Source organism: Phocoena sinus, chromosome 6 (genome assembly GCF_008692025.1).
Source record: "Phocoena sinus isolate mPhoSin1 chromosome 6, mPhoSin1.pri, whole genome shotgun sequence".
Classification (NCBI taxonomy): domain Eukaryota; kingdom Metazoa; phylum Chordata; class Mammalia; order Artiodactyla; family Phocoenidae; genus Phocoena; species Phocoena sinus.
In genome coordinates, this window is record NC_045768.1 from 8,782,743 (window position 1) to 8,808,356 (window position 25,614).

Consider the following 25,614-nt stretch of genomic DNA (forward strand, 5'->3'; position numbering starts at 1 on the left):
TGTTGTAGCCAGAAATCCTGCTTTTGAATCTCAGCTCCACCCTACAGTCGCAGAACCACGTTTGGTAACAGACCTACCTCCTCTGAATCACAGCAGGCTCACTTGTGAAACGAGTATACCCAAGGCATCATCTGGGGTTCTGGCAGGAAAACAGATCCATACTCAGCTGGGGGGACTGAGGAGAGTTTCATAAGGGACTATTTACAAAGGGTACGGGCAGGGGGTTAAGGAACTCCTATGAGGACACTTAAGCCCCCGAGGGCCGGCAAAACAGGGAGTCAGACCAACCCTCAGCTTGAAAGGACAAGAGAAGGGTGTTGCTACCCAGCCCTGAAGCTGCCTGACAGGAGCTGGGGCCTTGACAGAGGAGCCCATCTGCTGTCCACCCACACCTGGCAGAAAGGAGCCGAGAGAGTGAATGCCCTGCCTTCTTTCTCCTCCCATCCGCCAAGCTCCTCCCAGCGTGTCTCTGGTAGATCCTAACCAGAAGCCAGAAGGACGGGTCCATAGAGGCAAGCCTCCAAAGCGAAGCACAAGGTGGGGAGGGAATCTGGAGGAGCAAACAGAATAACCAGCACACCTAAATCCCTGATGGGGCTGGTGGGGGTTTAAGTGAGTTAATCGTCATAAATACCTGACACAGCAAATGATCACTCGCTACCCATTTGATCGGGCTGTCTATTTGGCATTTACTTGTCAAAAGGCCACGATATAACTTTTATTCTCAGGTGGCAAAAGCCAGAATGAAAACAAAGATATGTGGTCATATATCCACAGTGAAAAACAAAACTTTTACAAAGTTGACAGATAACATTTATTAAAACATGTCATACAAAAGGCCGTGGTCTCTTCTATAAGAAGAAAATATTAAACAGTAACATTCAATTAAGTAAAACCATGCTGTACACTGAAGACAGCAATATATAAAGACAAAACTATTCAACTTTTGCAACACAGGCATAACATTTCACAAAATATCAATAAGATATGCACCTAATGATAATCTATTTATCATCAAATGGTTTTGTGGTCTAAGAGTCACCTGACTTGCATAAATAAAGTAATTTTCTAGAAGAAACATTGGGAACCTCATAAAAGGAAAGAAGGCAGCAGCAACTGACATTATAACACAGGCTTCAAGCAAAACTAAAAAAAAAAAAAAAAAAAAAAAGTCACATTTGCAAAATGTGTTCCAGCATCTTCCCATAGGGCACTATCAGTAGAGATTTGAAATAAGAAACATGTACCTTTAAACACACAAGTAGCAAAGAAAAAACCCAAACAAACACACACCCTGGTTTCACTGAATAAAGTTAGTCACCCATGAAAGCAACCTAAATCACAAAATTAGTGTGGCACAGACGGCTGGGGGTGAGGCCGCGGATATATGTTGCTTGGTTTTCAGTATTCCTAATTATCGGAGACCTTATAAAAGCAAACACCTGGCTTTGGTGGGATGGCATCCTCTCCACCCTCCCCCAGGGGGCTGCAGCAAATCCTCTTCCTCAGGGAAAGCACAGTGTTGTTGCTTCTGCTCTGCCCCAACTTCACTTCTATAGCAGCTTGAGGAGGTGTGTGCCTCCGTGGGAAGACCACTGAGACTAAGCAGCTTTCCCAAACAGCTAGAAGTCAGCTTAGGGTCAATTTAGTTCAGCAAATGCCCACTAGAACGGAGGAGACCCTTTTGGGCAGACTCTTTGAAAGTAGTGGCCAAAAGAAGAGACTGGAGGAATGTGAGATCTAGAAATCAGAATCAACAGGCTGGGGTCCGAGAGTGCCAGAGGACAACCCTCCACAGTTGAGGAAAGGCTATCGTAGTCCTTCCTCAGTTAGACGGTGATACCTACTTTACCAAGTGGATTATTGCAATGTGTGTTTCTAAAATTAAAGGCATAGCATAAGTACTAATATTAAATACCACTGGTGGTGCCTTGAAGCCCCGTCCCACTGGGAATGGAGAAAAACCACAGTTAAGACTCAAAGTAGGGGACAAATACCTTGGTTGTAGGCCATTGACAAGATCCCTGAAAGACTGTTTGGAAATGTTAACCCCCTGCTATCCAAACTCAATGGGAAGGATAAAGATTTTCTAAAGCTGTACTGAGGGTAAGGAGAGAGACTATCTATCCAACTCAGGGTGGGCAGGAAAAAAAAAAAAAAGGTAGTAATACAGTATGATCTCCTAATCCTAAAAGCAAAGTTTATAAACATTCACTTTTAACATCCAAACTAAGGCAATGCCCTTCCCCCCGTCTCTCTGAACACGGCCAGCACTTCAGATGCCCAGCCACCTCACAGGCTCTGGCTGACCTGATTAGCAACTCTAATTTTTACAAAAACCCCACTATCATAAAAAGCTTAAAACTGCAGATGTGAGGAACTTACATTTTATATTCTACATTTAGTAGCTGATGTACATATAAGGAGTTCAATAAAAGATATCCCTCTCTTCATAACACATTAAATAAGTCCCAGCACAACTGACTGCTTCCAAAACTACCACCGAAGAGCTGCCCAGTAGTCCTGGCTGAACAAGAGCTCTTCCTCACCATTACTCATGACGGGGTGCTGTGCTGATCTCAACATAATTGAAGGACCATGATTTTTCCAGAATATTTTTATTTTACCTCTCAGGCTCTTCTTCCCAAGTGTCCCAACATTCATTTGAATAGAATCTTTAATAGAAACCAGCACATCAAACCTTCCAAAGAGGCAGAAAATGGTTTGCTGATAACCATGGGAGAGGGTGATCAGCTTTTGGCAGAACAAAATGACTTCACTGCCTTAGTACTGAAATTAGTAGGAGTAATACAACAATTTCTCCTCACATATAAAGGCTAGGATCCTACCTAAAACCCACTGCTTCTAACGTGAGAAAAAGAGAAGGAGCAACTGAGCTTGATTGTAAGTCACTTCTGTATTCTCTGTTAGGTACACAGAGATGACTGTCAACTGGTGAAGTTTCAACACTAAGAGAAGAAGATATTAACGTGGCAAACAACCAAGAGGTAATATCTAGTTTCTAGGTTAAAAAATCAATATATATATATATTTATAATAAAGTTTTAAATACAAAGTGCTTTTTATATATCGAGAATGATACAGTGTTAATGAATACATCCCTGTTTTGTAACCTCGATTACAAGAGTTAACTGGTAAGTAAGTCTTTCTTTCCCCTTTCCAAACAACGTTTAACAACTAAATGCCTTGATGGTAGGAGCTTGAGGATCAGAGGCCATTGCCAGCAAAGTCTCTCACTTTAGAGCAAAGCCAAACTTTTAGAACAAAACTTCACCCCAAATCCAAGAAAAGTTATTTTTATTTTAAGGAAAAAAAGTTTCCACTAAGAAATAATAAGCCGGTAAGTTTATGGAAAAGTTAACATAACAGTAGCACCCTGTCCCTACCCTGGTGACAACTTCAGGTATGTTACACAGCTTAAAACATCCTGAACATGCTTTTTTAACCTAAAACCTCTGAGAGATCCTCAGAAAAGGTCTCAGAATAGCTGCTTTTCTTGTTTTTTTTTGGTAGATATAGCTATGTGGACTTGTAAACTTACGCAGCTTTATCTATAATATGAGAGCATGAATCTGTGGACTACTTCCTAAAATTAGGACTCTTTCTTTCTGCCTTTTAAAACACATTCCAGCACTCCTAAAGAGCCAGGAGGATTAGCTCAGTGTACCCCTCTACGAGTATCTCCCCCACCAGTGTATTTTCAAGACTCCTCTTTTCTTGGGTAATTGTACCCCACAACTTGCCCCACCCAAGTATAACCTGACACTCAAAATTCTGCTACTTGGCTACTCTCAGTCTGACAGTTGGAGTGTCACTGTAGCACTCTATTAGCTCCTGAAGTTCACAGGTAACTCTCAGCCGTGACTTCTGGCTCCTTCCCAGTAACTGTGGTCATTGACTGACCTCTTCAGGAAGCACCGTAATCTAAGACAGAGTGAATCGGCTGGAGCAGCCAATGGTACCGTGGTCAGAGAGTCAAAGCAGGCTAGATGTCTACTAGCCACAGAGCAGATCCCACTGTGTGGATGCTACAATTAAACAGGATTTGGGACAGCAAACCAGTTAGAAATACCTATGTCTGGCACCCTAGAGAATTACAATTACAAACAGTTGTTTAAACTAAATGTTAGTACTAAAATATAAAACTCTGACTTATCAAGAGTCTGAAACACATTGTGACAGTGGCATCTTACAGAATTTGAAGCTTGTACCATAAGTTATTTGTTTCTTACTTAGAATGTCACCCTCTTAGTATCTCCATAGTTTTGGTTAAAATACCCTTTAGAAAGAATAAACCCAGGTAAGAGAGCTCTGTTAATCAACGTAGTACCCTAGGAACCACATTATCTGTAGTTATTACATAAGTAGCATTTCATTCAGTGAAGCGGCTACCAAAACAAACCCACATTACCTAAGTATCTATAGTAAGAGCAAAATAAAATTCCAATATGACCTTGTAATAATGAGTGATCAAAAACTGCTGCCACCTGAAATGGAACTGGTGGGCTGGAGTCCAATTCCAAGTGCAGGTGTCTCTATCACCAAGTCCACCTGCCTCATTCACAATGGGCCTGAAGGTTTACCTTGCCAGGTGTGAGGTGGGGTAACTTATCCCCATTACCCACTCCAGGCCTGGAACATACAAATTTGAAGAATTAAGATTTTTTAATTGGCCTACTTAGAGCTGGTCTTTCAGAAATATCTTCCTTTTTTTTAAGCTTCTCTCATAATAGCAAGTAGCACGCATCATCTGTGCCCAGATTTGCATAATTACCATAGTTTATTTTTGTGCCTGCCACTCAAGGGCCAGACCCTGTTTTTAGTTAGCCTCAGTCGTATTCTGCTCAGCCTTTGCAGCTTCGTAGGACTTGGTACAAGAAGTCACATGCCTGTGGAAACTGTCCCTCCACATAAATCTCTTTGCACAGATATTACACTCATATGGCTTTATGCCTGTGTGAATTTTCATGTGGCCCACGAGATGATGCTTCATTTTGAATTTCTTACCACAGACACCACAGCCATAAGGCCGAAGACCAAGGTGCATGCTCATGTGTCGATCTCTCTGACTCTTGTGAGTGAAACTTTTCCCACACTGACAAGGATACAGCTTGTCGGTGGCTGAGAATCCTAGGTGGGAAGCTTCTTCTTTAATCCCTGTTACCATTTCAATATTCTCACTGTAGCCTGTTGCTAGGGCAGCCTCCTGTCTGTGCCCAATGAGATTCCCATCCGACCTCTCTCCAGAAAACTCTTCCATGGAAGAGCCATAGAAATCCACCTGCTCGTCATAATTGCTTTCATCAGCCTGTTCATCAAACTCTGCTTCCACTTTCTTTTCCCCGATGTGAAAGTCTTCCTCTACTCCCGAGGGCTGGACCGAGTGCTCTGTCTGCATGGTGTTGATGGACTCTGTGACCTGGTGCTCATCGTAGGATGCATGCACATCCATGCCCTCGCACGCTTGCTCAAAGCGCTCAGGCTTCACATGGATCCAGCGTTTGTGAGCCATTATGCTGGGCTTGCTGTACATGGGCCGGGTGTAGTGGAATTCGGCACTGTCGCTGGCCCCCTCCTCCCCATCCTGGCTCGCCATCTCAGTGCTTAGCCGGTCATGCTCTGTGGACGAGTTGCTAGGAAGGTATTCATGCTCGGTGAGCTGAGATGACAGCTCGTCTTTGGTGCTCTCCTCTTCATTCTCTCCATCCCTCAGTTCCTGGGCTTTGGGGAAATCCGTATGGCCCCCTGAGCCCAACTCAAAGCTCTCTACCAGGCCATTGTAACTACTGCTGCTGGGAGACTGGTGGTCACTGCCATGATTTAGCTTCTGACAAAGGACTGTAGGGTTTCCTTCTAAAACCTCAGTGCATTTGTCTACCACATGCCACATCTGGAGGAAGCTTGCAGCTGTTAAGTAACTAACAATTTCTGGAGCAGGCATTACTAGACGTCCCGTGTAACTTGATAGGAGAATGTTCTCAAACACCCTGGGGTTCATCACATCAGGCAAAACAATCCTCCTGCTGTTTTTTAGGAGTACCTGGTCACAAAAGTAGGGTGAACTGGCAGCAAGAACGGCTTTGTGTGCTCGGAAAATGTGGCCTTGGACAACAATGGAGACATCACATAATTGTCCTTGCTGGCGCTGCTGGTTCAGTTTCTGCAGAATGGTGCTGGAAAAATCAGGAAATTCTACTCGAAAAGAGTTTGTTCCAGGCTCCATTTCATCACAAATCTTGTTTGGTGCTACAAGAGAAAGAAAAATTAGTACTAATTCCAGCCCAAAGAGAAACTTATTGATCACTAAGAAAACTAAGACAAGTTCCACAGTTCCATAAAGTCCCCTGGCCTGTGGGCATGGTGGGTGGAGCATTCATTCCCCAGAGCAAGGCTTGCAGGTGCGAGTGTGCCAAAAGAAGGAACGAGCCACCATTCTTTATGGTATTAACTCTTGATACCGCCTGTGTCTATAAGTGGGAAAATAGAATCCAGAGATATTTGTAAGCTATATAAATCTCAAGTAAAACAAAGTAAATATTTCTAGTCAAAACAAACACAATACCTGTTCCAAACGACAGAATTTTTAAGAGGCCTCAGGTTCAACCCATATTTGACAAGTTGGGGTGAGGAAGGAATTGTGGAAAAAAGGAAAAGCACATGTGAAGGCTCTCAGGCAGAAATGATCATGGTAACTTCAAGGAACTGAAAGGAAACCACCAGGCTAGAACCCACTAAGGGGTCGGGGGCTGAAGAGATGGGGCCAGAGCAGTCAGGCCTTTGGTCCTTCAGCACCACAGGGGTGAACTCGCCTAGGTCCCAAACAATATGGGTTTCTCTAGTTGCTGTCAGCATTTAAGCCCTTTAAGAGCTTCTCATAATGTGAAGCAGAACGAAATGGCAAGGCAAGGTATTCTATCGGGTGATCTCCAAATTGTTTAAAAAGTTATAGAACAAAGAGGATAGTAAATACCGTCCCTGTTACTGAATGAACTCAATCTGAAAATAAAGTTATAACAAAGAATAAGGGATTGCCTGTGGCATTACTGTAAATATATTTTGTGGGATGAGTCAAGCATTAGAGACAATTCCTAACAAGAGTGATCAACGAGATGAACTCTGCAGCATGCTCAGGCCCCATAATTCCATAGTAAATTAAAACAAACCAGAAAACTCAAAAAAGATTTATTGGTGCTATTTGTCACCTAGGTCTAATACCATATCTAAACATTGCTAAATACCAGATTTTCTAAGTATGAGATAAAAGAAGCAGATAACCCAACAAAGGTTGAAAGTTATCTTTCAGAGACAGGGAGAGATGCCAAGAGAAGAAACTAATGTTTCCTGAGTAATTACTATATATTGGGTCGGCCGAAGTTTGTTTGGGTTTCTCTGTAACATGGAAATTTTTGGCCAACCCAATACCAGGAACTATATATCTTTTTTCACCTAATCTTTGTAACGACCCTGCAAACGTAGAGGACTGACATTCTTAAGGTCACTATTTCAAGTAACTTTCCTAAGGCTAAAATAAAAGCTAGTTTTTATTACGCTGGAATTTGAAGTCTAGGTCTCCATGACTCCAAAGCCTATGCTATTTTTCCTATCACATCACTGCCTCTTCTAAGAAGATGCTAAAATACCAGATTAGTCATTAATAATTTTAAGAGGTAAGGCAGTGTTTTTAGAATGAAGTATTAATTTATGGTTTATAGCTCTTAAAACATTTCATAATAATTTAAAACAAACAAAAAAATAAGACCAGGAAATAAATTATTTAGGTATTTGTAATTTCAAAAGGAAAAGTTAACTACATAAATGTATATAGACTAGAGGTATGTAAATTCTGAGAATTACATCTGGACTCTCTTATTTCATCAGTAAAGAATTTTGATCTTAGCTATTTGAAAAAAGGAAGGGGGGAATAAAACACACGCATAAAAAAATTTACAAAAAAGATGTCAAAAAAAAAAATCTCTCCATCATTTATTCCTAGTCCCCCACCTCCCCCGGAAGGAAATCACCATTAACAAACTCCTGTATATTCTAGAAACTTCTCTGCACATATATCAGAATAAATCATATACATCCTTTAAAAATTCCTACCCAGGGCTTCCCTGGTGGCGCAGTGGTTGAGAGTCCGCCTGCCGATGATGGGGACACGGGTTCGTGCCCCAGTCCGGGAGGATCCCACATGCCGCGGAGCGGCTGGGTCCGTGAGCCATGGCCGCTGAGCCTGCGCATCCGGAGCCTGTGCTCCGCAACGGGAGAGGCCACAGCAGTGAGAGGCCCGCGTACCACAAAAAAAAAAGAAAAAAAAAAAAAAAGAGTTTACTTTGGTATAAGGAGAAGGTTAGGATCCAGTTTTTCCTTTCCCCTCCAAAATGGCAAGCCTGTTTTTCCTACACTATTTACTGAATAACTCATCTTTTCCTCAAGATTTCAAATATCTGTTGTGGAATTTTATGTGACCGAGATACGGCTTTTAAAAACAGTTCTATAAAAATAAATGCCATAAGCGATGTTAGAGAAAATGGTGGAGTAGGAAGCTTTAGGTGTCAATCCCTCCACTAAAACAGCTAGTAAACTGTTAAAATGATCAGAATAAACCATTTCTGAACTCTGGAATCTGATCAGACACTTACAGCAACCAATGCAATGCCTGATGAAAGAAGAAGCTGCTAAACCTCGTTAAGAGCGCAGCATGCTGCACACCAGCAATAATCCCCATTCCTCAGCTCTGCCACAATTTGTAGGACAGTGGCCCAATTTCCAAGAGTGCTTGGCTGATGCCAGGGTGGCAAGAACAACACTGTCCAAAAATTTGGGGTTTTGCATCTTGGCCAGTCTGGCCAACCCACACAAGCTTTTTCTTGGCCCCCTCAGGCTGCAGTGGTTTTCCCAGTAGCATCCATCGGAAGATTTTAAAATACAAACACCACTCCCCATTCTTTGGGCCCAAATATTTAAGGAAATCTCTGTCAGGACACAGCCTATCCCATAGATAAAGCAACAGAAACTTCCGTGACTACATGCAACAAGGAATACAGACTTTGCAAAACAGTTTAGAAAAAAATCACCATATAGACAACTGCAGCCATCAACAAGAAACAAAAAAAAATCCCCTAGGAGGGGAAGAATCTGATTCCAAGAGCTACCACATTAGAATACTAAAAATATCCAGTTCTGAACCAAAAATTACTAAGTATACAAAGAAAAAGGAAAATACGGTACATTCACAGGAAAAAAAGAATTAGAAACTATCCTTGAAGAATTCCAGACATTGTTAAGTGCTAGTCAAAGCTGTTAAAGTCAACTGTCTTGGATATGCTCAAATTGTTAAAGAAAACTATGGACAAGGAACTAAAGAAAATCAGGAGAACAATGGCAATAAAGAGACAGAAATTATAAAATGTAACCAAATAGAAATTCTGGAGCTGAAAAGTGTAAGAGCTGTATTATGGGCTGAGTTGTATCCTTCCAAAATTCCTATGTTAAAGCCCTAATCCCCAGTACTCCAGAATGTGACTATATTTGGATTTAGGGCCTTTAAAAAGGTAATTAAATTAAAACGAGGTTGTTAGGTTGGGACCTAATCCAAGCTGACTGGTATTCTTATAAGAAATAAAATTTGGACAGAGAGACATCAGGCATGCGTGCAATGTGAAGACACAGTGAAAAGTTGGCACCTGCAAGCCAAAGAGAAAGGCCTCAGGAGGAACCAAATCTGCCAACATTTTGATCTCAGACTTCTAGCCTCTAAAATTCTGAAAAAATAAACTCTTGTTGCTTAGGTCACCTAGCCTGTGGTATTTTATTATGGCAGACCAAGGAAACAAATACAAGTTGAAATTAAAAATTCATAATAAGGAGTCCAATGGCAGATTTAAGCAGGCAAAAGGAAAAAAATTCATCAAACTCAAATGTAAAGCAATTGAAATATCCAGTCTGAGGAGTATCAGGAATGAAGAAAAAGAAACACAATCTGAAGTACCTATGGAAAACCAAATATACCAACATGCAAATCAGAGTCTCAGAAGGAGAAAAAAGAATAGAAAAGATATTAAATGACATAATGATTGAAAACAACCTGAATTTGATGAAAGACATAAACCTCACACATCCAAGAAGCTTAACTCCAAGGAGATAAAATTAAAGAGATCCACATGAGATACACTGTTAAGTCAAATAGTGGAAAGCCAAAGACAATGGAGAATCTTGAAAGCAGCAAGAAAGAAGCCACTCATCACACAAAAGGGATCCTCAGTAAGACCAACAGCTAACTGCTCATCAGAAACCACAGCACTCAGAAGGCAGTGCACGACATATTTAAAGTGCTAGGATAAGGATCTGTCAACCAGGAATTCTACACCCGCAAAACTATCCTTTCAAGAATGAAGGAGAAATTAAGACATTCCCAGATAAACAAAAGCTAAGGGTGTTTGTTACTAATAGGTTTCCTCTACAAGAAATGATAAAGGTGTCCTTCAGGCTGAGATAAAAGAACACTAGAGGGCTTCCCTGGTGGCGCAGTGGTTGAGTCCGCCTGCCGATGCAGGGGACACAGGTTCGTGCCCCGGTCTGGGAAGATCCCACATGCCGCGGAGCGGCTGGGCCTGTGAGCCATGGCTGCTGAGCCTGCGCGTCTGGAGCCTGTGCTCCACCAACGGGAGAGGCCACAACAGTGAGAGGCCCGCGTCCCGCAAAACGAACAAACAAACAAAAGAAAACTAGATAGTGATTCAAAGCCATATGAAGGAATAAAGACTACTGGTAAAGGTAACAACATAGGTAAATGTAAGAGCTGATATTATACCTTTGGTTTACAACTCCTCTTTTTTTCCTGAATGATTTAAAAGGCAAATGAATAAAACAATAATTATAAATCTATGTTATTAGGCACACAATGTATTAAGATGTAATCAGTGACAATAACAATAATGAAGAGGAAGGGATGGAGATGTAGAGGAGCACAGTGTTCATATACTATTGAAACTAGCTAAGTTTAAGATGTTAATTGTAAACCTCAAGGTAACTACTAGGAAAATAACTAAAAATATACATTAAAAGGAAAGAAGGGAATCAAAACTGTATACAAAAACAAAACAAAAATCTAAATTAAAAAGCAGTAAGGGAGGAGTTGAGGAACAAAAAACATGTAAGATACACAGAAGATAGCTAGAAATAAATGGTAGAAATAAATCCTCCTTTATCAGTAAATTACTTCAAATGTAAACGGATTAGCTCTCCAATTAAAAGGCAAGAGACTGGCAGAATGGATTAAAAAACATGGTTTATCTATATGTTGTCTATAAGAGACTCACTTTAGATACAAAGGCACAAAGATGTTGAAAGTAAAATAATGGAAAAGGTATGTCATGCAAAGAGAAACAGAAAGAGCGGTGTGGTGACTATATTATTATCAGACAAAATAGATTTTAAGTCAAAAAGGATCACTCTATCAAGAATACATGACAGTTAAAAACATATATGTACCTAGGGCTTCCCTGGTGGCAGTGTATAAGAATCTGCCTGCCAATGCAGGGGACACAGGTTCAATCCCTGTTCCGGGAAGATCCCACTGAGCAACTAAGCTGGTGCGTCACAACTACTGAGCTTGCGCGCCTAGAGCCCATGCTCCACAACAAGAGAAACCACCGCAATGAGAAGCCCACGCACCGCAATGAACAGTAGCCCCCACTCGCTACAACTAGAGAAAGCCCATGCGCAGCAACAAGGACCCAACACAGCCATAAATAAATAAATAAAAATTTAAAACAAAACATATATGCACCTAACAAAAGAAATATATATTAACAGAATTGAAGAGAGAAACATACACATCTACAAAACAGGTGGAGACTTCATTACCTCACTTTCAATAATGGATAGAAAAATAGGACAGAAGATCTATAAGGAAATAGAGGACTTTAACAATATTATAAATCAATTACACTGAAAAGACATATCGAGAGCACAAACAGAAAGGAATGAAGTTCTGATATATGCTGCAACATGGATGAACACTGAAAACGTTACACTAAAACAACATGCTAAACATTTATGTAAGCCAGACGCAAAGTACAAATGTATAATTCTACTTATGTGAAATATCTAGAATAGGCAAATTCAGAGAAAGTAGATTAGAGGTTACCAGGGGCTCAGGTGAGTGAGAAATGGGGAGTTATTGCTTAATGGATAGAGTTTCTATTTAGGGTGATGAAAATATTTTGGAACTAGAAAGTGGTGCTGATTGCACAACACTGGGGTATAATTAATGTCACTAAATTGTACACCTGAAAATGGTTAAAGTGGCAAATTGAATGATATTTATTATTATTATTTTAGATGTTGGGGGTAGGAGTTTATTAATTTATTTATTTTATTTTTGCTGTGTTGGGTCTTCGTTTCTGTGCGAGGGCCTTCTCTAGTTGTGGCAAGTGGGGGCCACTCTTCATGGCGGTGCGCTGGCCTCTCACCATCGCAGCCTCTCTTGTTGTGGAGCACAGGCTCCAGACGCGCAGGCTCAGTAGTTGTGGCTCACGAGCCTAGTTGCTCCACGGTATGTGGGATCCTCCCAGGCCAGGGTTCGAACCCGTGTCCCCTGCATTGGCAAGCAGATTCTCAACCACTGCGCCACCAGGGAAGCCCCCCGAATGATATTTATTTTTTACCACACATAAAAAAAAAAAAACTGGAAAAAAAGTCATGTAACTTTACTTTTAAGTTAACTGTGCCAAGGTGGTTAACAGTCTTTGTAATTTAGCAAGTATCTGACCTCTACCCTTAAATTTGAGTGAATGTGGCATTTCTACACATTCCCCCTCTCGTACAGGTTTTCCTGCTATATAAGCAATATTTACAAACTCACAGGCAGTTGTGACCTATATTAATAGTACAGTTGCCATTTCAATTGTTAAAGAGTTTCATAAAAGTAATTAACTCACTAAAAAAAATTTTTTAAAACCCCACAACATAAAACACTATATGCAAAGTACCGTGGGAGATTTCTAAGATGATGAAGGAATGTCACTGTCCAGAGTTTATAATCTGGTAGGGAGATAAAAAACACGCATACAACCCCGTTATTCAATGCAAAGCCTGATAAAAGTACCACAAAAGAATTACAAATCCAAGAGGAATTCAGAGGCGGGAACCTGGTATAACTCTAAAGTTATACATCCTGTCACTATAAATTTTGGTGTCACCAGGTTAAGAGGAAGACTTGAGAGCAGCATATAATTCTTCCCATCTACTAATCCTAACCAAAAAATCTAAGAAATACAGAAAAGCTAGTCTGAAAAGTTGGGATCAGAGTTATCTATATGCAACAAATTTTAATTAAGGATATAGTGGAGCTGGGGCCAGGATAAAGGGAGACACTGACCTGGCAATTCCACCTGGTTTAGCAACCAGGCAATTCTGGTAGCAGTAATCCTGACAGAGGACCAACAGATACCTGTTCATCTGGAAGGCCTGCAGCTAAAAAGCCAAGGCAGACTACAGGAAAGGTCTTGCATATTGGCAACATTCAGAGATGTCTGCATTGGGATACCAAAGGCTGCACACTGCCTCAGCAGAAAATTTTTAAAGACTTGACATGAGAGGGTAGCTCCAGGAAGGAGGCAAAAACATAGCCTATCCTTTGCCAGCCAAGGGCCCAAGAGACAAAAATAGGCCCCTGGTAAAACAATTTCACCGACACAGAAGGAAGTGCTCAAACTCTCTTAACAGTGCCTCAGACCTAGCCTCCAGCCCCAGCCATTCTACTCAAGCTAACCCTGGTGTCCATACAGTCAGCCCATCCTCCAGCAAAAGAGCTAAGAGTTGATTATAACAGCATTCAGGTATACTGTGAAGGACCCCAAAATAATCTTCCCAAAAAGGAGGAAATTTTCAGACCTGAACAAAATGTTTCCCAACATAGTTTTATTCTGTAAATAAATGGGGTCTGTAAATAGATTCTACAATAACCAAGAAAATAGTAAAGTGTAAACAAAGAGTACAGTTTAGATAGCATTTTTAAACTGATTTCCACAAACATGAAAACGCAGTCCCCATGAATGAAGTTTAAGGAAGATAAGACAAAACAGTAGAATGATATGAAAAAAAGAGCCAACTGAATTAAAGACAACATGTAAGGAAACTAAAATAGAGCAAAAATTTAAACAGGCAATAAGGAGAAGAATTGCAACTACAGAAAATGGAATCAATGATGGGGAAGGCACTTTGAGGAAATTTTATGCAGGAGAATGATAAAAATGTGAAAACAGCAAGGGAGAAGATAACAGAACAGAACAGAGAATAGAGATCCAACATATGGCTAATTAGCGCCCTTGAAGAAATAACAAAACGAATGGAGTAGAAGGAATAATCAAATAAAATATTTAATAGAAGAAAACTTGCCTGAGTGTAAAGCCTTGAGTATTCAGAAGAGTCGTGCCTCAGCAGTGGGGACAAATTAGCCCTAGACAAAATGCGGTTCTGGTCCCATTAAACAAAGCTTAAAAACAAGCCTCACACATGCCGCGGAGCAACTAAGCCCATGTGCCACAACTACTGAGCCTGAGCTCTAGAGCCCGTGAGCCACAACTACTGAAGCCCACGTGCCTAGAGCCTGTGCTGCACAACAAGAGAAGCCACCACAATGAGAAGCCCGCACACTGCAACGAAGAGTAGCCCCCACTCTCCACAACTAGAGAAAGCCTGTGCACAGCAATGAAGACCCAACGCAACTAAAAATAAAATTTTAAAAAAGCCTCAAAAGGATTAAAATATTTCCAAATAACTTAATTGTGTTCCAGAACAAAGCTTAAGGATATTTACATAATATAAAAAATCCAGAACCCAACAAGGTACAATTCATGTCTGGCATTCAATTAAAAAAAAAAAAAAATCACCTGGGATGCAAAGAAGCAAGAAAATATAACCCATATTAAGGAGAGAGAAAAAAGAAAAAACTGATCAACAGAAACAGAACCAGAAATGACAAACTTATACAAATGGTAGAAAATTCTACATCCCATGTGTTCAAGAAAATAGAGGAAAATTAAGCATAGTAGGTAGACAGGAAAACAAAAAAACCCAAATTGAACTTCTACAGACAAACACTGGATGAGAATAACAAAAGAATTAACATGAAGAAAAGATTAGTGAACTTGAAAACACAGCAACACAAACAACCTAAAATAGAAAAAAGCTGAAAAAAAAAAAAAACAGGAAGGGGGGAAACAGTATCAGTGAGCTGTGGGACAACTTAAAGGCACAAAATTGGAGTCTCTGAAGGAGTGGGAGGGTATAAAGCCCAAAATTTATTTGAATAACAGCCAAAATCTTCCTAAAGTTGATAAAAACTATAAAGCCACAGATCCAAGAAGCTTGACAAACCCCAAGCACAAGAAGTATGAAGAAAACTATATACCAAGGCATATCATAATCAAATCACTGAAAACTAGTAACGAAGAGAAAATCTTAAAAGCAGCCAGAGAAAAAGGATTCATTGTGTACAGAGGACCAAAGGTAAGAAAGGTTGCAAGATTCTTGTCAGAAACAATGCCAGCCAGAAGAAAGGAGACAATGCAAGACAGTAGACATCTTTAAAGTGCTGAAAGAAAAAACTGTCAACCTAGAATTCTATACCCAATCAAAATATCTTTCAAAATGAAGGTGAAGTACTTTTTTAGATATAGGAAAGTGAATAGAATCCATCACAAAAAAGGTCAAAAGTAAAAAGAACAGGTATATGAAAACAAAAAAATTTCAGACAACAATATTAATATCAAAGTAAATTCAATGTAAAAAGCATCAAATGAGGGGCTTCCCTGGTGGCTCAGTGGTTAGGAATCCACCTGCCAGCGCAGGGGACACAGGTTTGAGTCCTGGTCCGGGAAGATCCCACATGCCACGGGGCAACTAAGACCGTGCGCCACAACTATTGAGCCTGCACTCTAGAGCCCGTGAACCACAGCTACTGAAGCCCACGCAAACCACAGCTACTGAAGCCCACGCACGTAGTCCCCGTGCTCAGCAACAGAGAGAAGCCACCGCAATGAGAAGCCCACGCAGTACAATGAGGAGTGGCCCCTGCTCACCGCAACTAGAAAGAGCCCGCGCACAGCAACAAAGAACCAACGCAGCCAAAAATAAATAAATAAATAAATCTTTAAAAAAAAAAAAAAAGCATCAAATGAGGTGAAAGTTTATTGATAATTGATGAATTCTATAATTCACATGAGGGTTAACTTGAGAACTTCTATGTGTAAACGTAGTACAGTTTTCAAAAAAAAAAACACAACAGTGACAGAAACACAATTATAGTAAGAAATATAAATGTCCCTCTTTTAATCTTTAATAAATCAATAAGGCAAAAGATAATTTGGATCTAGAGGCTTAGACTGATTATCATTAATAATGCTAATTTAACTGAAACATACAACCTCTGTATCCTACAAATAATACATCTTCTTTTTCAGTTTCCATAGGACATTTACATAAATGATCATAAGTGGCCACAGAGAGCATCAATAAATCCCCCAAAGCAGAAATGCATACATGAGCTCATTTGATTACAAGTGATCACACAATAATAAATCTAGAAATGTCAAATTCACAAAATTAGGAATAAGAAATGAAATATAATCACATGATAGAAACTTTAAAATAGAAAACAATTTTCCCCTAATAAATTTTAAAGTCTCATTGATAAAAACTTTATAGAAAAATATAAAAAAAAAAAAGAAAAATATAGAAATCTAACAGATCAATAACTATGGAGAAATGATAAAACATAATCAAATGACTGCCCAAAGCACAACGGGAAAATTCTTTGAAACTAATTCTTATACTATATAAACTGTTTCAGAGGGGGAAGAAGGGAGAAAGGGAACAAAGATAGGAGAAAATTTGCTAATTATTTTTTATAAAACCATGCTATCAAAACTGGACAACAAAGAAAAAACTGTAAGCCTATCTCACTTATTAACACAGAAAGAAACATTATAAACCACATGGCATTCTGGTTTATTTTAATCTCTTGTAGGTTGAGTGTATTATGAGTGTGACACACTGAAAAAATTGAGTTACTGGTACCATCACACTGAGGGCAAGATCCTATTTTATGATAAAATTACCACCAGAAGGTCCTCTCAAAAGCTCTTTTCCATTCAAGACCACTGCTAGTGGCACGTACATCATTACCTGTGCTTCCTTCTACAAGTGACAGGGAGTGGTGAGAGATAAATCTGGAAGGAATGACTGGTACTATCCTGCTGAAGGCTGAGTTTGAGCTTTAAATGTGGGCACTGGAGGCAGCACTGAAAACTTCTGTGTGACATGCTGTGAAATATGTTCAGAAAGGATAATATGTTGATGGTCTTAAAGCAGGAGCAAGTCTGAAACAAAGGTCAATTCTAAGATTTCAGTAAATATGCTCCAGGTTCGAGGCAATGAAAGTAACAGTGGGTATGGAAAACAGAATTGATGGGACTGACTGACTGGGTAGGCAGGAAGATGCAAGAGTAGCCCAAGGTACACATAATACTATCAAGAAAATGAAAAGACTACCGAATGTAAAATAATTAGCTAGTGGGAAGCAGCAGCATAGCACAGGGAGATCAGCTCGGTGCTCTGCGATGACCTAGAGGGGTGGGATGGGGAGGATGGGAGGGAGGCTCAAGAGGGAGGGGATAATGGGCCTGTATGCATGCATATGGCTGATTCACTTTGGTGTACAACAGAAACTAACACAGTATTGTGAAGAAATTATACTCCAATAAAGATCTATTAGAAAAGAAAATGAAAAGATAACCTACAACATGGGAGAAAATATATTCAAATCATATAATTGATAAGTAACTTGTATCCAGAATACATAAAGAACTCTTAAAATTCAATAATAAAAAGACTACCCAATTGAAAAATGGGTAAAGGATTTGAATAGACATTTCCCCAAAGAAGATATACAAAAGAGCATACAAAAGACGTTCAATATCATTATTCATTAGGGAAATGCAAATTGAAACTACAATGAGACATCACTTTTCACCCACTTGGATGGCTATGATAAATAAGACAGACACTAACAAGTGCTGGAGAGGATATGGAAGGATTAGAACCCTTATACACTGCTGGTGGGAACGTAAAATGGGGCAGCCACTTTGGAAAACAGTTTGGCAGCTCCTCAAAAAGTTAAACAGAGTTATCACGTAACTCAACAATTCTACTCTTAGGTATATACCCAAGAGAAATGAAAACATATAATGTCCACAGAAAACTTATCCATGAATGTCTATAACAGCATTATACATAATGGCCAAAAAGTGGAACCAACTCAAATGTCCTCAACTGATGACTGGATAAACAGAATGTGGTATATAGAAATCTAACAGATCAATAACTATGAAGTTATTGATAGAATGAAGTATTGATAGATACAACATGGCTGAGCCTTGAAACACTGTGCCAAATGAAAGAAGTTAGACACAAAAGGCTAAATCTTGTGTGATTTCATTTATATGAAATGCCCAGAAGAGGGAAATCCAGAGACAAAAAGTAAATCAGCGGCTGCAAGGAACTACAGGGCGAGGAGTGACTGCAAATTGGTTTTTTTTTTAAAGGGGAGACAAAAATTCTAAAATTAAGTTGCGGTGATGGATATACAACCCATTAAATATACTAAAAAAAACCCTCTTAACTACCTATGAATTATGTCTCAATAAAGCAGTTTTAAAAAACAGAGGGATGCAAAGTAAAGTAGTTACCAATCCCAACTGGATAACTAGGAAAATGTCATAATTAGTAGGAGAGGTAACAGCATCTACTACCATGTATTTAACGCATGTATTGTAAAAGACTGTGCAAAGCACTTTTTGTATTCTCATTTAATCCTCATAACAACCCACTCGATAGATATTTTTTATTCCTATTGTATAGAATAAGAAATAGACAAAGAGGCTAAACTACTTGCCTAAGGTCATATAACCAGTAAGCAGTGAACCTGGAATTTAAATTCAAAACACTTGCTCAGGCCCAATACAGTCTGAGAGATGAGACAGTATGGAAGGTAAAGATGAGTATTTTCACAAATAAATACCTGAAACAATCTACAATGTACAACACATTCATAAACTCCAGAGCAAATTATTCACCATCTTCAGACTTAATGAAGTACTAGCAATTTTATATGTCACCTTGCAAAGTTAAAAAAAAAAAATCCAATAGTAACAGTTCTAAAACAAACATACCAATCCCAGCTAACTCCTTCCATTGTTCACTAAGATTATCTGGCTTTTTTTTAAAGCAGAGGACAAAGGGTAAATATTAAAGAATCACTGAACAAGGGCTTCCCTGGTGGTGCAGTGGCTAAGAATCTACCTGCCAATTCAGGGGACACGGGTTTGAGCCCTCGTCTGGGAAGATCCCACATGCCGCGGAGCAACTAAGCCGGTGCACCACAACTACTGAGCCTGCATGCCACAACTACTGAAGCCCACGTGCCTAGACCCTGCGCTCAGCAACAAGAGAAGCCACTGCAATGAGAAGCCCGCACACCGCAATGAAGAGTAGCCCCACTCGCCGCAACTAGAGAAAAGCCCGTGCGCAGAAACAAAGAACCAACGCAGCCAAAATAAAATAAATTAATAATAATAATAAAAAGAATCACTGAACTAGATGACCTCCAAGATCCCTTCCAACTCTGACAAGTTTAAAAGCAGCCTGTATTTATTATTCAGCTGAGGAATTGTATGTCAAGTTTTATACACTATTTAAATACCAATTACATATCCTAAAAACACAGAGGACAACAATATAATAGGGAAGCCAACCCATGAGTGACTTTTCTTGAAGCCCTCCAGAGATTTCTTAATCACGGCACATGGTTAATTTGCATGCTTACTGTAGCGAGCACATTTTAACACAGTAAATATTACTTTAGTAAATCTCTAGACTGGCACAAATGTACAATAATACCAACACCCCATGCGTACAAAAATACTTAAGTCAAATGCTTTACAGTTCACAAAGCAGACTATGTAAACTTGGGTCTGGCAATACCCCTGTATCATCACACTCACGAGTTAAACTAAAGCTCAAGAAGGTTAAAAGATCTGTCCAAGGCCACATATCTCAGAAGTGGTATGTCAGGATTTAAACAGAAGCGTAATTCCAAATCTAATATTTTTCTAAGTTAAAAAAAAACCGTCACTTAGCAGAAAATTTCTTGGAATTTAAATGCTCTAACAGTACAAAGTATGGCAGTGATTGGCCTTAAAATGTGCAATATAGGGCTTCCCTGGTGGCGCAGTGGTTGGGAGTCCGCCTGCCGATGCAGGGGACGCGGGTTCGTGCCCCGGTCCGGGAAGATGCCATGTGCCGCGAAGCGCCTCGGCCCGTGAGCCACGGCCGCTGAGTCTGCGCTTCCGGAGCCTGTGCTCCGCAACGGGAGAGGCCGCAACAGTGAGAGGCCCGCGTACCGCAAAAAAAAAAAAAAAAAAAAAAAATGTGCAATATATACTCCTCAGAAGTAAAAGAACCTTTCCGGTCTAGGGCAATTAAATACAACTACATTATTATTTTTTACTGAAAAAGAAAGCATTTTAGTAAATAATTTAAAACACTGAATTTTTAGCAAGTTTATAGCTTACCTAATGCAAAGTTGTATTCCTGGGATAAAGTTCCTTATGCCATGACCATCAAAAAGCAGTATGAATGAACGAGGAAGAGGAACCCATTTCTTAGTTTTGTTTCAAATTAAAATCACATTGATTTCTGAAAAGAAAAATCACGTTGAAAATGTAAGAGATGCTGATGCTATTCACTGTGTACCAGTGCTTTGCTAATAAATACTATACTTGTGGGTGAGTAGCAGAAAGAAAATTAATCACGATTGATATTTTTTGGTTATATTAGCTTTGTTTCTGCACCTTCTTAGCTTCTGCCTTTGTATTTTTTAAATAAATTTTTAATTACAGGATAATTTTAGTTTTACATAAAAGTTGCAAAAAATGTCGAGTTCCCAGATGACTGTCAGCCAGTTTTCCTTTAATGTTAACATCTTGTATTACCATGGTACATCTGTCAAAAATAGGAAACCAACACTGGTCGATACCTATGTAATTTTGCAGAATTAAACTATCCTTTGCAAAAGTGTTTTTGGCCTCCAGACCATTATCAATCAATACCCCTATATTTTCTAATTGGAACACTGTAGCCAAAGAACTTAGTAAAACCTATTTTAGGGTTTTTAAAAAACAAGCTACCTACTTTGTGAAGTTTGATTCATGCCACAGCTGAATGTTTATTTAAAAACATCAGGGCAAATGGTCCATTGTGGTAAATTCTTTGAGATTCAAAAGAGAAGTTATTGTTCTAACCACTAACTCCCCCACTTATCAGTCATCCTGCCATTACCTTACAATAAAGCCAAGGAAATGTTTTTAACTGCACCCTCATATTCATTAGAATTCCGGACAAGAAGCTCAATCAAGAAAGCAGAAGGAAGAAACAGCACTTGCCCGTATGTATGTTCTACATACCAACAAAATAAAAGTTTTTCCTCAGTATGTTACAAATAAGACAAAAATCTCTTTCTATTCTAATTGCAAACATAAATAAGGTAAAAAGGAAAAGTTCATGAAAATAATATAGAACTATATTCAACTGATTATAAGAGGCACATTTTTTCCACATTTTTAAATTTCTGAAATCAAGATGTGATGTCCAGGTGGAAGTTATAACAGTTGTCTCTGCCTAAGACAATGATAGAGCATTCCTGAGAGCCTCATAACATTTCTGATGGCACAAAAGATGACACTGTGGAAAAGCACGGATGCAACTCTGAATTGAAAAGTATTCAAGAGTAGGAAGGTTAATGAACACTTTAACCAATTTATTTCACTTTTCTTCTTTTTACACATACACTAGAGTATCATTTTTAAATGTCTAGGGACTTCCCTGGTGGTGCAGTGATTTGGACTCTGCGCTCCCAATGCAGGGGGTCTGGGTTCAATCCTTGGTGGGGGAACTAGATCCCACGTGCATGCCGTGGCTGAGAGTTCACATGCTGCAACTAAGGAGCCCACCCACCCCAACTAAGACCCGGCACAACCAAAAAAAAATAAAGTCTAAATAAGTTTAAAAATGTAAAGAAGCGGGCTTCCCTGGTGGCGCACTGGTTGAGAGTCCGCCTGCCGATGCAGGGGACGCGGGTTCGTGCCCCGGTCCGGGAGGATCCCACATGCCGCGGAGCGGTTGGGCCCGTGAGCCATGACCGCTGAGCCTGTGCGTCCGGAGCCTCCGCAGCGGGAGAGGCCACAACAGTGAGAGGCCCGTGTACCGCAAAAAAAAAAAAAAAAAAAAAAAAAAAAATGTAAAGAAGCATATGTAATAGCTTAACTGGCAGTGTTTTCTCTTCCTTTGGTGGTACATAAAATAATCGATGGTATCTAGGATTCAATATGGTAGTAATTCAGCTGCTACAAGAAACCTTATAAGAAACCTTGATAAACTGGCTTACAAACAAACCGATAACTTAGGTGAGAGAACATAAAACAAAGGCCTCCCCCATCAGAAAACACACAAGAAAATAACACAATTTTTCATTATTATAATAAAAAGACTATTTTTCCAACCCTAAGAGTTTTCTTCATGTGAAAAGTTAAAATCTTCCTCAAATTTTCTGCTTGTGTAACAGATTCCTGCACTGAATCCAATGAATATGGAGGGACAGCCAGGGTGGGAACCTGCTACAAGTAGAAATTTTTAACTAAATTCTTTCAACCAAACTCCTTTTCTAAGGACCTTGGCTATGGAGAGCAGGCATCAAGAAACGTAAGTTCAACTAAATGTTCCTAAAAGCTACAGAATGAATTTTTAAAGTCACATTTTTCATAGCACTTGTTAGTTCCAGGAATCTACACTTAGCAATTTTTTTTTGGTAAAAATATACCTAACAGGGGCTTCCCTGGTGGCGCAGTGGTTGAGAGTCCGCCTGCCGATGCAGGGGACACGGGTTCGTGCCCTGGTCCGGGAAGATCCCACATGCCGCGGAGCGGCTGGGACCGTGCGCCACAGCTGCTGAGCCTGCTCTCTGGAGCCCGCAAGCCACAACTACTGAAGCCCGTGCGCCTGGAGCACGTGCTCCGCAACAAGAGAGGCCACTGTGGTGAGACGCCCGCGCACCGCAATGAGGAGTGGCCCCCGCTCGCCACAACTGGAGAGAGCCCGCGCGCAGCAACGAAGACCCAGCGCAGCCATAAATACATAAATAAATAAATATAAATAAATCTATTAAAAAATATATATATATATACCTAACAGGAAATTTACCATTTTAACCATTTAAAGTGTACAATTAGTGGCATTAAGTACATTCATGTTGTTGTGGAACCATCACCATTATCCATTTGCAGAACTTTTTCATAGTCCCAAACTAAAACTCTGTATCCATTAAACTCTCCACTCCCTCCTCCCACTCAGCCCTTGGTAAACTATACTCCACTTTCTGTCTCCATGAATTTGCCTATTTTAGATACCTCATATAAGTGGACTCATACAATATTTGTTCTTTTGTGTCTGGCTTATTTCTCCGGTGAATACTTTTGTAAAGCAAAGAATGAAGAACCCCAAATTATTATGTGTCTCATAATTTAACTGTACACAGTGACACAATCTCTGAACTAAGCATACAGCTCTCCCAGAAATTCTGCTACTGTTCCATGAGCCCCAAGGGGCAGAGGATCTCAGACCCTTCCCTAGCCTGGAGACAGGCCTGGTTAAGCAGCTGTAACTCAGAAAGCAGGCTCTTTAGAACCCTGGAGGCCATGTGGATGGAGCAAGGGAAGTAGGGAGCTGGGCAGGCCTGAAAAACCACGGTAAGAAAAAGCAAGGATTCATCCAGTTACTTTGGCCCTGAGATGGCCTTCTCTGTCCTCCAGGAGCTCCTGCACCCTGACACTTAGGTTGGGCGACACCTGTCAGAGTTGAGGTCAGACGGCAGTCTAGTCGCTGACATTGTCACCCGTGCAGGAAGCTTCACAGGGTCATGAGTCACCTTCCATGGCTCAGAGGTCAGGGCAGGCTCGCCCAGAAAAACCCAGTTAGGAGAGGCAAAAACAAGACAGAAGGACACACGATTGGCAGAGAGAGAGAGAAACACAGATGGGCAAAGAGCTGGAGCGACAGGCAGGCCATGAATGAAAGTTAAGGACTAAAAGGGAAACACAGGGTCAGGTGACACAGAAGCAAGATGAAAACAGAAATAAAGACAGGGTCCAGATACTCAGAGATGGGTTCGAGAGAGCCAAAGTGGAGAGAAATACGAAGTTGACAGGAGCCGAGTTGAGAGGCAAAAAGGGCAGGTGACCACAGGTGACACAGACAACAAAAAAGGTGAAACACAGAGGTAAACAGAGGCAGGTATCAGCGAAGTCCCGGTGTAGTCTTTCTCCCGGCCTTGACTCGATTCCGAGGCCGCCAAGCCGCGCCTACCCGGCGCCCCCGAAAGGCCGGCGGGCGGACTGACGGGGGGACAGGATCTCTAAGCGCTCTGGCCCGCTGAGGTCCGCCGCCGCGGGGTGACCTTGGGCGAAATGCTGCCTCAGGGGCCTTCGGGTCGCTGTACGCGCGCCATGCTGGCCGGAGACAGTAGGTGTCGAACCCGGGGTGCCGGGACTCCAACGGCCCGCGCGTGGCTTCAGCATCCCGGTCGGCGTAATGGGCCTGGCGGTGCCAGCGGTGCGCGCGCCGCGACCTGCAGAGAAGCCCTTATACCTCTCCGGTTTCCCTTCCTGCCCCCTTGCTACCCGTTGTCCAGACTCCGACATACCTGCCAAGGCCTCGACGCTCACATAGCCCACCGCCGGGATAGTTTCCGCCGCCACCGGCGCCAGGCCCGTTCAAGCCGTCGCCGCCGCAACCGCCTCAGCCTGCGCCTCCCGCCCCCGGAAACGCTTCCCGGTCCAGCCCCCACCAAAACTGCCAGTGCTTCCGGGGGTGCGTCAGAGAGAAAGCGATGTGCGCATACGGGACTCGCGTTTGGGGCGGGGCGTCAGGAGCGTGCTCAGAGAGAGAGCCGGCGGCTGCGCAGTATAACCTGGAGCAGGTCAATCTGCATTAGGGGCTGTACGGCCACCGCTGAGAATTGAGCGGATACCGAGTCCTAAACCCTTTGACCTATCTCAGTTTGTCTAGCAGAGATTGTGTCAAATCCTTTTGTGCCTCCACAGAGCCTTTGGCTCGTAGTGGATGCTCAGTAAGTGTTCAATGAAAGGACCAGTGCCCTCTGTGTGGCAAGCACTGTGCCGGGAACCCCTAGGAGAAGCTCCACCCCAACTGGAGGGAATGACATAATTGGTCCAGACTCTTCGGGGTAAACTCATTCTCATTAGTCAGTAGTTGGACTAGGCATAGGCATGTGACCAACTTCTATCCCATATTACGTATTATAGAAGTCATTGAGTGGGGCTTCTGGAAAAGTTCTTGTTTGCTTATTTTGTTTTTGTTTTTACGGAGTCCACTAGGATTTCTAGTTGAGTGTGCTCCTTAAGTGCTTTGCCATGGCCTGCAAAGCAGAAAGATTGAGAGAACCTAGGTCTCAAA

The 25,614-nt window shown here is 41.1% G+C and overlaps 1 protein-coding gene across 2 annotated transcripts; it reads right to left on the minus strand.

Moving 5' to 3' along the window:
• Positions 1–790: 790 nt before the first annotated feature.
• Positions 791–24,995, minus strand: ZBTB43 (zinc finger and BTB domain containing 43). 2 transcript variants are annotated; one of them, XM_032636130.1, is made up of 3 exons: positions 24,842–24,995; positions 20,661–20,784; positions 791–6,267 (listed from the first exon to the last, which is right to left on the minus strand). In XM_032636130.1, exon 3 carries the CDS (start codon positions 6,242–6,244, stop codon positions 4,841–4,843), a length of 1,404 nt encoding a protein of 467 aa, XP_032492021.1. In that variant the 5' UTR covers positions 6,245–6,267; positions 20,661–20,784; positions 24,842–24,995; the 3' UTR covers positions 791–4,840. The 2 variants fall into 2 exon arrangements, with proteins under 2 accessions (XP_032492021.1, XP_032492022.1); XM_032636131.1 differs by lacking the exon at positions 20,661–20,784 and having other exon boundaries at positions 24,842–24,977.
• Positions 24,996–25,614: the final 619 nt, after the last annotated feature.

What these genes read in the sequence shown, in the direction of transcription:
- ZBTB43 (XM_032636130.1), bottom strand. Translation starts at nt 6,244, where the DNA reads ATGGAGCCTGGAACAAACTCTTTTCGAGTAGAATTTCCTGATTTTTCC.